The sequence below is a fragment of the Triticum urartu genome, chromosome 2A (assembly GCF_056163025.1).
Source record: "Triticum urartu cultivar PI428250 chromosome 2A, HENAU_Tu73, whole genome shotgun sequence".
Taxonomy (NCBI): domain Eukaryota; kingdom Viridiplantae; phylum Streptophyta; class Magnoliopsida; order Poales; family Poaceae; genus Triticum; species Triticum urartu.
Window position 1 is genome coordinate 716,545,021 of NC_141874.1, and position 12,315 is coordinate 716,557,335.

A 12,315-nucleotide genomic window follows, 5' to 3' on the forward strand; every position below is an offset into this window, starting at 1 on the left:
CAAATTAGGTGCGCCATTAGTAGGCCTTTTCCTAGTAGTGGGGGGGGGCGTCCACCTGGCTGCCGCCTCCTCTCTTCCACTAGGTCCCATGAAGTCCCATTAACCCCCCCCCCCCCCCCGGGGTTCCGGTAACCCCCCCTCCCCCCCCCCCCCCCCGGTACTCCGAAAAATGCCCGAACCTGTCCGAAACCATTCCGGTGTCCAAACATGACCTTCTAATATGTCAATCTTCATGTCTCGACCATTTCGAGACTCCTCATCATGTCCGTGATCTCATCCGGGACTCCGAAAAAACTTCGGTTCATCAAAACAGGAAACTCATAATATAAATCGTCATCGAACGTTAAGCGTGCGGACCCTGCGGGTTCGAGAACTATGTAGACATGACCGAGACACATCTCCGGTCAATAACCAATAGCGGAACCTGGATGCTCATATTGACTCCTACATATTCTACAAAGATCTTTATCGGTCAAACCGCATAACAACATACATTGTTCCCTTTGTCATCGGTATGTTACTTGCCCGAGATTCGATCGTCGGTATCATCATACCTAGTTCAATCTCGTCACCGTGAAGTCTCTTTACTCGTTCCGTAATGCATCATCCCGTGACTAACTCATTAGTCACTTTGCTTGCAAGGCTCATAGTGATGTGCATTACCGAGAGGGCCCAGAGATACCTCTCCGATACACTGAGTGACAAATCCTAATCTCGATCTATGCCAGCTCAACAAACACCATCGGAGACACCTGTTGAGCATCTTAATAATCACCCAGTTACGTTGTGACGTTTGGTAGCACACAAGGTGTTCCTCCGGTATTCGGGAATTGCATAATCTCATAGTCATAGGAACATGTATAAGTCATGAAGAAAGCAATAGCAATAAACTAAACGATCATAGTGCTAAGCTAACGGATGGGTCTTGTCCATCACATCATTCTCTAATGATGCGATCCCGTTCATCAAATGACAACACATGTCTATGGCTAGAAAACTTAACCATCTTTGATAAACGAGCTAGTCAAGTAGAGGCATACTAGGGACACTCTGTCTGTCTATTTATTCACACATGTACTAAGTTTCCGATTAATACAATTCTAGCATGAATAATAAAAATTTATCATGATATAAGGAAATATAAATAATAAATTTATTATTGCCTCTAGGGCATATTTCCTTCAAAAACATCCGCGCGCTATGGATGGGGGAGCTGCCACCCAACCTGGTGCATCAAATGTCCACCCCTTGTCCAATGGTGAGAGGATGGAGATGAGAGGGAGGAGGAAAAGTGGGCTTGTGGTGAGGGTCCATGTTTTTTATAGTGTGTCTGGACTCCACCAAACCACTTCTACATTTTGGGTCCGATTTATGATATTTTGGGTATTTGTCCGCGTTCACGGACACTTGATGTAACCCCATTTGGATGAACAAAAGTGTCCTAATTGTCTGGTCCAGACATTTAGAAGCGATTTGATGTAACTAACGACATCTGCAACTTTGACCCCCAAACAGGACACTGTATCCGTCCGCGCACTGGTGGGGACCAGTCCACGGACACTAATGCGGGAGCCAGCCGTCCAATTGTGAGTTGCATATGTCCGTAGACATTTCGAACAACATTTACTGAAAATAAACAAATTTGATGCAAATTTAAACAAGGCAACGAATTTCATTCAAACTTGGATAATTTTTCAAACTTGGTGTAGTGTGCCCGCGCCTCGCCCATGGTGATGCCGGCATGGGCCGGCGAGGACGGTGGCGCCGGCTCATCATCGGCCACCTCTTCTATTGGCTCGTCCGCAATACTGACTTCCGGAGAGCTTGTCCGTTTGTCAGCTTGCCAGCCGGCCCCAATGACGGCGATCTCCTTCTTTTGTTCGTCCGAGAGGCTCTCCCACAAAGATTTGGAGCTCAAAACCATGGCGGGTGTGGTGCCGAGAGAAGATAGGGAGCAGAGGAGGTTAGATGCGGCTGTTGTCAGGTTTGGCGTTTAAATAGCAGGTGGATGTTAGGCCAAGCGGCGAGGTGGTTAATTGTGGCCGACAAACGAACAGACGGGTGGCGTTCGCATGCGGGTGCCGGAGGTTCCTCGGCAACTGTACATGTTTAATGGAGAGAGGTAGATGGACGGGTGTCGTTCGAATGGAGAGAGTAGGCGCGTGCACCGGAAGCGGCATGGGCGACATTCTCGGCCGGTCTGCCGCTTCAATGTCAGCTCTAAGTGAGAGGTTACGTCCGCTCTTGGCCGGCATGAATGCCGCGCTGACTGCTTCGGATGAGAAAGGACGCGGGCGAGGGAGAGGGCTTTGGGTGGGTCAGGGTTGCAGGACGTGTACGTGGCAGCTGTCCGGACCGGCTAGTAGACATATACATGACCATGTTGGCTGGCAAAGTACGTCCAGACCGGATGAGGGCGGTTAAATGGTCCGCGTTGGAGATGCCCTTAGACTACAAACTTGGAGATGGTCCGCGTTGGAACATGACATAGATTTAGAGTTCAACTTTCTGAATGATCTTTTCTTAGAAAACAAGTTTATTTCTCTTTAGTGTTCTGAAATATAAGGAGGCATGTCAAGTTCTGAAATGGCATTCCTGCTAAATGCTGATGATCCTTCATGTGCTTGTCGACTAACAAGATTGTATTCGTGCCCAATAGGTGTAGCGGTGTGCGCGTGCACACGGCACTTCGTCTACAATTCAGAGTCTCTTGAGGTACAAGATGTTAACCTGAAGGAAAAACAGATGCATCTCCTCTGTTGTTTTTCTTTTCTTTTCTTTGCAGGTTCCTATGTTGTTTGTTACTAACTGATACTTCCCCGGTTCACAAATATAAGATGTTTTGGATGTTATAAACTGAGATTAGTGAACAAACGCACTAAAGCGTGTCTATATATAGATCTGATTTAAAAAAAAAGAGTTAGAACATCTTATATTTGTGAACGGAGGGAGTAAAATTATCATCTGCTTGTTCTGAGGTTGGTAGTTGTTCTCACGTGTCAACTGCCATTGTGTGCCTGGTCCACCCTAAAAATTTAATGTGCCTAATCCCTTAATCACAATGCACTTGATTACTTACGTACATGGCTAGACACAGCTAACTAGTTCCAGCAGTCATGTTCTGAAGTCTTTGTGCTTGTTAGTGTTGCTGAATAAGTAAATGTTATCTGATAACCCGTTCTTTTCCCCTTTGTAACGTTTTTCTTTCGAATTTATCATTGTTAGATGTAGTCTGCGTCTGGGTTCACAAAGTTTCTGTCAGTTTGTGAAGCGAGGGATGTTCACTTCTGAAGCAAATGGTGGCACAATCTGGTTGCCTGTAGCCTAAACCAGAGTTTTATTATTTTCAGATAGTTTCACTAGTGTTGTAGCCTGAATAACTTGCTATCGTGTTCGCCTGTAGCCTGCAGTTTTTGAACTAGAAATATATGTGCATTTTCTTCATCCACAAAAAAATGCATTTTATTGAGAGAAATATATATGCATTTCTTATGTGCGATCCTGCTTATACCCTAATACCCATGTAACTTTCAGTGGGCTGCTGGCTAATACCAACCAAACAGTTGGGACAGAGTGGGCCGTGGTGGGACGCCCAAGTATATTGACCAGCACATGGGCTCACTTGGAGGCACACAGGCCAGGCTGGGCTAAATCCAAGGTCACACACAATAGGAAATGCCACCATAAAAAAATTTGTAAGATACCACAAAATTGGCCCGTCTCAATATTCACACGTATGTGAGTCTGACTGTCTATGCATATGTATGGTTGATGAACCAACAAACCACCCCATAGAAGAAGAAAAACAGAGGAAGGAAAAAAAAAGGGCCTTCTTAACTCTTCAATTCAATAAATCGAATACAGCAGACTTAGGGCGGGCGGGCGGGCGGGCTTGTTGCTTCTGTATACATAAGATGGTGACTACCAATAGCGCCCCTCCTCAAAGCTTCGCTTAATTCGCAAGAGAAATCTCAAAGGGATTAACCCCGCAGCAGTTTGGCTATGAAAGGGACCAACGCACGATGATCTGGTGTTGGCGTGTCATCGTTTCAGTCAGGATGATGCTTCGGACAGGCTGGGCTTTGCTAGAGGAGGAGCGGGGGCGGCTTGTCGGAATAAGATTAGCGAGTCATCGGGGGTATTTGGTACAGTAATTACAGTGTTCGTTGTTGGTGGTGCCGTCAATCATCATCGCCTGCAAGAGAGTCATGCGTTAATACTTGCATGTTCATTCCCTTCAGGCAGCAACTGAACTATCTCGATCATGGAAACTAGAAGAAAATCTATATATATCCGACGAATTAGTGCTTACTGGCTTGTGGATCGACATGGACAAAGAAACTGGCAGCAACTATTAGATAACACAGAACCAGCATAAGTCCTTTCAGATAGTTTGCAATGCCATCCTGCATAAAAAAAGAAAGAGAAACAAATAAGCACATGATACTGAAGCTTTACCAAGATGGATGTCTGTAGCACCGTAATACATCAGCGCAAAGGGTAAACTAGAAATATGTCCTCAAGGAGTACAAAACACCTTACAAGCCCACCATGCATGTTTATGTTTAACCAAAAGACTCTTGGTAACCGCTTAAGAACTTACCTGTAGCATAAATGCCACGACAAGCACTGTTATGAAGAGAGTTGCTGTCTCAAATAGTTGGAAATTCAAGTCCATCTTTTGCCCCATCATCCAACCAACGACAACACAAAATGGAATCTGCATTAACAGAGAACACATGTCAAGTTTCAAAAATAAGAAATCAGGCATGATGCGCAGACAAATAGAGAAAGTGGAGGAATAGCAGCAATCTACAAACGACACAGACCAGTAGAACATTTAACTCCCTAATAAACAAAAAATGACCAGAACTGTACTTGGCTGAACAAGTGCTAACATTCACACAGTACACAGATATCACAATGGGATATTAAGTTCAAAAGCATTACCACAAACATTGATATCTGCGTTGATGATCCAATTGCAACACCTATTGTTATGTCCTATAGCAGCGTAAAGCAAATGCAAAAACAGTTAGGAGGATGCTGAAGGAGGAAAAACACCAACAGTAACCACATATACAAACACTTACGAGCTTATCTTTCATCGCAAACATTATTGCGCTAGCATGTTCTGCTGCATTGCCCACGATAGGAAGCAAAATAACACTGATAAAAGCCACTGGTAGGTGCAATGAATCAGATGCTCCCTGGCAGCAATAGAGCAAAACAATGGTCAATTACATCCTTGCAGAGTATACAGTTAACCTGTAAGATTGACACTATATTGGTACTCTCTCCGTTCCAATTGATAAGACATGCACGCTTTCAAGATTTAACTTTCACCATCAATTAGACCAATAATGTACGAGTCATGTGACTTAAAAATTGAAGATGCACATTTTCCCTGACACACTGAGTGCACATTATCAACAAAACGGATTTTCTTAAGTCATCAACTAGGTTAGCTTTAATTAACTTCAATTATAACATATGAAGAAAACTGATAATTTTGTTGTCTTTTTCTACTGGGGAGAAAGAAAATACCTCAATGGCATTAACCAGGTACTCAGAAAGGACAGAAATCCATATCGTTAACACTGCAAGCCACGCAATAGCCTCCCACATGCTAATCTCTACCTCTTCATCTTCCTCGGTGGCATCCTCATTAGGCACTTCTTCCTGCAATTTCATAATATTGGTGCAACCTTCAGCAAATGATGAGCATGGTTTGCAGCTATATTTTGAAGTGATCTTCTTTAAGGAAATTTATTAGTTTATCATATGGCGTTCCAAATTGAGAGCACCAATATAGTTTGTCATCAGCAAGGATACGCCTATGGCATATATTATCAGAGCGATGGTCATGTCATCAGCAAGAAGTAAACAATTGAGGTACCACACTTACACTGCCAATTTGACTGTAACTGCTATTCCGTGCACTTAGTTGAAAATAAAGATAGCTTGCATATGCCACGAGCATAATACAACTACTGAATCTTGAAAGAGCAAGCTCAGAAGCTCCTTGCTGTATTTCTGATTTTGTGAAATGAAGGACAGCAGGAAACATCAGCCCCATAACAGCCATCAACAGTAAACCTGAGTTAACAACAGCAGTTGCCTGTTGTAAAGAAAATCGTGAGTTCACTATCAGAGATTTCCCTTGGAAAACTAAAATCAACCACACAAACATCACCTTGCTGAAGACTTGGTCTTTGTTGCGATGAATAATACCACCAGCAAAGAAAGCACAACCAACCACCAATAGCATATTTGATAATATAGAACCCAATAGCGATTGCTGAACTACTCGGATCATCCCATTTTTCAAAGCATATATTGCTATTATCATCTCAGTTGCATTCCCAAACGTGGCATTCAGAAGGCCTCCAACTGCAATTTGGAGAAAAATAAGATATTGTACTTATTTCAAAAACTATAATTTCCAGTAAGTTATTAACCAGAGTGATAAAAGTGACATACGTGTTGGACCAGTGTATACCGCGAGCTGCCTGGAGAACAGGAAATGATGTCAGATTTTAACAAAGTCAGGAAACTAAGTAGAGAGTCTGGTAACTCACTCAGTTGCATAACCCAGACGCTCAGCTAACGGTGTTATTCCTAGCATGCTGAAAAGAAAAATCACTCCCTGCAGGTTTGATGAAATATAAACAATGTCAGCATTCACTGATCATCTGTACTTAAACCTGCCGTTGAACTACTGAACAAACGATATGTTCCTGAAGATCAGTGAGTAAGATCATCAGCTCTTGCCAAAGATCTCCAGGTGGTGTCGATATACAATTATTAGTTGGAGTGAAAAAGCCTACAACTAGTGATATATATAAATTAACGCGCCGTATTAGAGATCAATCTCCATGAACAACACACTTACATGCCAATCCGTAGTGTAGTACAGAACGATCGTCGCAGGCCCAAAGGGCATCAGCAGGTTGAGCTTGGAGGTGAATATGACGGTCCTGATGCTCTGCAATACTCTCTTCACGGTGGTGTGCAAGCTCCAGGATGGGATCATGGTCGACCGCAGCACGCCGTTGGGCACATCCAGGCCGTTTGCCTTGAAAGCCCCCATCTCGATCTGATGATTCTCCATCATCTGCATCCACAAAAAAGGGTGTTATTCGTGAGCAAACAATGCTGCTAAAAGAAGCAACTTCCCCAAAGCCAGGTGCGAACTCAATTCCTATTCCGCGTCAAAGCGGCGGACATGACGTGGGATACGGGGGTTCACCGATTTTGTTTGGAAAAATCAAGCTGCGCCCGCAGCGGGGCACCAGGTCAAGTTTCCGAGCAGAAAAAAAAAATCCTTAGTCAACTCAGATCGATCTTGCGAGCTGGAGAGGAAGAATAACCCGACTGAACTATGATCGGATTAGCAGGGCACGACGCGGCAATCAGATCGGCGGCAACTGGCTGGACTGGGGGGAAAGAACTATTCGGATCTCGATTGCTCGGTGGCAGGGCAAACCGAGGAATCAATCCCCAAGGGACTCCCGGAACAACCCGTTGAATCAAGCTGGCTGTTTTCCCTTACCTACGGAGGAGGAAGAACCCAATCCAGGCCTGTCCAGCAGCACTGTGCCCGGCCGGCCGGCTGGCTACTGAGTAGCTGTCGGCGCCGAATCGCGAGGAAGAAGAAGCGGGCTCGGGGAGAGATCAGAGGCGAGAAATCCGCGGGAGCAGGAGGAGCATTGGGCTGCCGGAGCCGGGGAAATCTCGGGATCCTGGTGCGGTTAGCCTGGCACTAAGCGAGCACGGAGGAGGGGAGTAGCGGGTAATTGTGCTCCGAGGAGGACGCACGACGGCACGGCACGGCACGGGGGGAAGCCCACTAAGGCACTAACCCAGCACCACGACGAATACTAAATTCGAAACCAGCACCACCGCCACTACTACTACTTGCGTCGACCGAAATCCGAGGGGATATCGCTCGACAAACATCACCTGAATCTGACACCGCCAGCACCACCGCCAACAACTAACCTGGGCGACGACCGGCGGGGGAGTCGGGAGGATCAGCAACAGCAGGCGGCCGCTAGCGCCCTGGGGAGCATCGCTCGCTCGCTGCCGGCGGCCCAAGAAGGCTCGGGGGAGGGGGAGGAGGAGGTCAAAGCCAGTCGTGGTGGGAACGGAACGGGTCCTCGCCGGCCGCCGAGGGGGACGGGAGGTCGGCTCGGCTCGGCTCGAGGGGGCACGGAATTTTGCAGGTTCGGAGTGGGTAGGCGCTCGCTCGCTCGCTCGCTGCTCGCAATCACAAGGGCCGCGCCGCACCGGGAAATTCGGCCGGCTTCCGTCCCGCTTTCGTCGCGTCCTTCCTCCCGTGGCAGACGGGGCACGCACGCACGTTCGGTTCGGGGTGGGGGGACGTCTCCTCCATGTGACTCTAGACCGACTTGGTGTTGGTGTTGGTGCCGGCTCGTGCTTGCGGCGTCAAGTCGTGCCCCCCTTTAGTGGTTGTTTGGATACCAATAATAAAACCTGAGATTTAGGAAAACAAGTTTTAGGAGTGTTTTTAGGAAAACCTGTTTTAAGGGAGAATTTTCGTTACCAGGAGTTTCTGGAATAACTCGTTTGGGTGAGAAAACGTTAAAACAAGTTTTGGTAAAAGCGTGTTTGGATTAGTTAGTACTATGTAGACGCCGCTTACTTTCTCCTGTGTCTCTCTGAACTCAAGTCGCCTCCGCTTCTTTCCCAAATCGCCGCCGCAGCTTACCGTCTATGTTCCTCGAGGAGCTTGACCTAGCCCAAGCTCCCCACGCCATCAACGGCTCCGGTGACCGCCGCCACGGCAACAAAGCCGTACGGTTGCGCGGCTGCCGCTTCCCGTTCCACTCTCCTCACACCGTCAACGGCCCCGGCTCCGGCGACCGACGCCACCACGGCGATGCCGTATGGTTCCGCGGCGTGCAGTGCAGACGTGGGGCGTCCCATCTGTTCTTCGCGGCGGAGGCCTACCGGCGGGGAAGAAGGGCACGTTGTCGCGGTGGATGACTCGCGACTATGGTTGATGGCGGAGGACAAAATCCGCCCCCATCTTCTAGACCCTTCACTACCGAGGCATCCAGGGAGTCTAGAGCGTGCTCGACGCAGCCCGAACTACTTCCAGTGGATGAGTATGAGCTGCCCTCTTCGTGGCATGCTGGATCTGGAACTATGGTGACAGACTCTTCATTCAGATAATGTGAGGTAAGCTTCTCTCTAGCTCAGTAATTTTATATTCTCAAGGTCCATACCGAACTTGCTGTATGATGTGTGAATGGACAAGAAAATGATTTTAGCATTGAAACATTGAATGTAAAGCTTGTGAATCTACAAATGAATGAAAAATCTGTCGATAGTTATCCAATGTACCTATAAATAAAAATGATAACAACTATTTTAGTGCTTAATTAATCATCTTCATCTTCTTCTTCCTGAGTGGCATGCTGTTGGAGATTACTCCACAACTGTCGAGCGATGCTTGCACGTACTCTTTCACCGGCAACTCGATCATCTTCTTGTAAGTTTGCTTGCCCTCGAACTTCTTGGTCACCGGTGTCAACATCTCCTTGTGTTCCCTCTTGTTCATAAAGCTCAAACAACTCATCATTCCTATCAACCTTCCTTATGAAGTTATGGATGATGCAACAAGCCATAACAATTTGGACCTGTTTTTTGTAAGGATAAGGGATTCCTCCATTCCTTGTTAATATTGGAAATCGAGCTTTTAGAACGCCAAAAGTACGTTCTACAACATTCCGTAGTAGTTGTGTGTGACGATGATTGAACAAATCTTTCTCACTACTATATCGACGTTTAGTTCCACGAAAAGAACCAATGTGATAGTGATCTCCACGATAGGGGGCAATAAATCTTGGAGTATTTGCATAGCCCGAGTCCACGAGATAAAACTTACCTGCATGTAAAGTTTGATATCACTCTCAAATTTCCTATTATATCATTACATGTTTGATACAATGAGACAAACTTTACTTGCATGTAAATTCATGTATTTTTTATTTTTACCTTCTGGGACAACAAACCCACCATCAGTAACAGCCCACCTTAATACGGCTTGATCCGATGCGGAACCTTCCCATCCAGCAGCCACATATGAAAATGTCATGTCAAATGACACTACTGCCATTACATTTTGAGAGGGATAACCATGCCTATTTCTGTAAGGAGTTTGTTTATCAAGCTTGATTTTTGCATTAATATGTGTCCCATCAATTGCTCCCATACAGTTCTGTTGAGAGAAATTTAGAATTAGAATTGGAGATTTGAACTTTGCTGCAAGTAATATCCGAAAGGAACATGTTCTTGAGATAGAATATATACCTTGAAGTATGGGTAAAACCTTGAGTCGCCCAATATTTCGTTGGGAACTTCATTGGGCGGATCTGTTATGTAAACATCACATAAGCCATTAATGGCTTTTAATACTCTCTTGAAATGCCGACTTATTGTTTCTCCTGAATGTTGAAATCTATTCTGGATAACACGGTTCCTAACATTGTGACCAATTGTATGTAGAAATATGACTAGTTGTTCATTGACGTCCATCCGTTTTGTATCCGTAAGTAAATTCCTCTCGCACAATGCATCTCGCAATAAGTAGAAGGTGTGCTTATCAACACGAAGTTGTTCATAAAATCTAACTGGATGTCCTTCCAACCACTCTCTAGTCTTTTGCGCACCAGTTAATTTAGAGGTATTACGTGGTGTTTTGAATAGCCTTCCGAATAGCACATGTTGCAAAAGTGACATTGCAGAAAAGTCATTAATAATCATTTGCCCAGAATCAGAATAGTCTCCATCTGCCATATCTTCCATGGTTTCCCTGCAAAATTTCATGTAGCAACTTCGGTTAACTGTCGGAATTTCTACAATGTTATTGTTCTAGAGCTGATAAATTTTCTGCTAAATGGTAGGACAAGAATCATTGAATGAGTGATAGGAGAACATTGAATGATTTCGGTGACAAATTTTACTCGCTAGGTTGATGATAAAACATGGAGATATGTACTGACGCAAAGAGCAACATTGCATCATTGCTGTTTAAACCAATGAACCAAAAGGAAAGGTATGCCATCAACTTCCCTCACTTATATCTTAAGCTTATGTATTTGTAGAACACACACACACACACAAAAATATAAATCCAAGTTCTGAAGAGGGATTTATATATGAGACCATATATAACTAGTAGCACGAACCAAATAAATATATAAATTTGCATATTGATTATTTGAACACAAACTTACAGAAGGAATTTATGGAAATTGCAAATACAACCTAATCAGAAAACTAAACAGTACGCTACAACAGGTAAAAAACTACGCATTTTCAACCCAGAGAGACCGAGTCTCTTCATCCATCTCAATGAAAATAGCCCTTTTATCAACATGTTCAAATGCTTGTGCAGCTTTCAATTTTTTGTTTGGTTCAACATCAGGCATGCTATTTAATATCTGCATACATGCTTTCACTGAGTAAGCTTCTGTTTGCTGTGCTGCATTTTTCTTTGATTCAGCAATGATCAGTGATGCATCTGCGAGGCGATCAATTGCATTAATAGCATCATCAGCTGTTCGCTTTTGCCCTTTTGAAGTGTTTTGCGACCCACTTGCATTGCCCTTCTTATTTTTCTCGACCTTAGTGGTGTTAGGCTTCTTAGGACAAGCAACAGGGGAATCATTTGTTCCATCAGATTCAACTTCTACTATCTCATTCAGATCAATTTCAATTTGTTCTTTGCTGGTTCCACCTTTCCCTTTGCTAGATATAGCACCAACTCCTGATGCGGTAGAGCTAGCACAAATGTCCTGAAGGTCTATCCAACTAGGCCACACTTTGTCTCGGTATTCTTGAATATTCTTGTCCTTCTGCAGTTTGTTAGTTTATTTTAAGTCCATTTTTCAACTGTATGATATAGCAATATTTCAAAATTAATGTGTTTCAACTTACCGATATGAGATCCGCCCAACTTTCTTCTGAAGCTTTGATCATTTTATCATCGTCATCCCAACCAAACCATGTGTGCTTTAGAAGTCTGTCCATGCTAGCATAACAACTCCTGTAGTACTTATGACGATTTTTTATTTGTTGCAACTCAAGTTTGTCTACCTTTGACTCATTGAACTGTTCTAGGATTTCACGCCATGCTTTCTTTTGTGTATCCTGTTCCTTCCTTACCTCCATTTTGAGTTTGATCTTTTAATATGTTGAGCAATATTTTGTCCTCTGAAGATTTTCATGTGTGGCGCTTTATGGGCTGCTTTTCGGTCTTTTCCTTCTTAATATTTTTGATTT

The 12,315-nt window shown here is 44.5% G+C and overlaps 3 protein-coding genes across 6 annotated transcripts; all 3 read right to left on the reverse strand.

Annotated features, from left to right (window-relative positions):
- Positions 1-3,648: 3,648 nt before the first annotated feature.
- Positions 3,649-8,405, reverse strand: LOC125539994 (vacuolar cation/proton exchanger 3). 4 transcript variants are annotated; one of them, XM_048703555.2, is made up of 12 exons: positions 8,293-8,405; positions 6,896-7,117; positions 6,582-6,649; positions 6,484-6,512; positions 6,197-6,393; positions 5,909-6,121; positions 5,548-5,682; positions 5,094-5,210; positions 4,951-5,004; positions 4,604-4,720; positions 4,313-4,406; positions 3,649-4,195 (listed from the first exon to the last, which is right to left on the reverse strand). In XM_048703555.2, the coding sequence occupies exons 2-12, from the start codon at positions 7,115-7,117 to the stop codon at positions 4,182-4,184; spliced, it is 1,260 nt and encodes a 419-aa protein (XP_048559512.1). In that variant the 5' UTR covers positions 8,293-8,405; the 3' UTR covers positions 3,649-4,181. The 4 variants fall into 4 exon arrangements, with proteins under 4 accessions (XP_048559512.1, XP_048559510.1, XP_048559511.1 ...); XM_048703553.2 differs by lacking the exon at positions 8,293-8,405 and adding an exon at positions 8,005-8,286; XM_048703554.2 differs by lacking the exon at positions 8,293-8,405 and adding an exon at positions 7,556-7,939.
- Positions 8,406-9,406: 1,001 nt separating this feature from the next.
- Positions 9,407-10,857, reverse strand: LOC147987075 (uncharacterized). Its single transcript, XM_087542266.1, has 3 exons — positions 10,342-10,857; positions 10,027-10,249; positions 9,407-9,624 (listed from the first exon to the last, which is right to left on the reverse strand). Exons 1-3 carry the CDS (start codon positions 10,855-10,857, stop codon positions 9,407-9,409), a joined length of 957 nt encoding a protein of 318 aa, XP_087398392.1.
- A 482-nt stretch (positions 10,858-11,339) lies between these two features.
- Positions 11,340-12,063, reverse strand: LOC147987076 (uncharacterized). The gene is made up of 2 exons (XM_087540242.1): positions 11,971-12,063; positions 11,340-11,888 (listed from the first exon to the last, which is right to left on the reverse strand). Exons 1-2 carry the CDS (start codon positions 12,061-12,063, stop codon positions 11,340-11,342), a joined length of 642 nt encoding a protein of 213 aa, XP_087396368.1.
- Positions 12,064-12,315: the final 252 nt, after the last annotated feature.

What these genes read in the sequence shown, in the direction of transcription:
- LOC147987075 (XM_087542266.1), bottom strand. Translation starts at nt 10,857, where the DNA reads ATGAAATTTTGCAGGGAAACCATGGAAGATATGGCAGATGGAGACTAT. An exon ending in GGTTTTACCCATACTTCAAG is followed by an intron (nt 10,250 to 10,341) that starts GTATATATTCTA and finishes TTCTCTCAACAG; the next exon opens with AACTGTATGGGAGCAATTGA. An exon ending in TGGGTTTGTTGTCCCAGAAG is followed by an intron (nt 9,625 to 10,026) that starts GTAAAAATAAAA and finishes TAACTTCATAAG; the next exon opens with GAAGGTTGATAGGAATGATG.
- LOC147987076 (XM_087540242.1), bottom strand. Translation starts at nt 12,063, where the DNA reads ATGGACAGACTTCTAAAGCACACATGGTTTGGTTGGGATGACGATGAT. An exon ending in GTTGGGCGGATCTCATATCG is followed by an intron (nt 11,889 to 11,970) that starts GTAAGTTGAAAC and finishes AACAAACTGCAG; the next exon opens with AAGGACAAGAATATTCAAGA.
- LOC125539994 (XM_048703555.2), bottom strand. Translation starts at nt 7,117, where the DNA reads ATGATGGAGAATCATCAGATCGAGATGGGGGCTTTCAAGGCAAACGGC. An exon ending in GGTATACACTGGTCCAACAC is followed by an intron (nt 6,394 to 6,483) that starts GTATGTCACTTT and finishes TCCAAATTGCAG; the next exon opens with TTGGAGGCCTTCTGAATGCC. An exon ending in CGCAGATATCAATGTTTGTG is followed by an intron (nt 4,721 to 4,950) that starts GTAATGCTTTTG and finishes CTGTTAATGCAG; the next exon opens with ATTCCATTTTGTGTTGTCGT.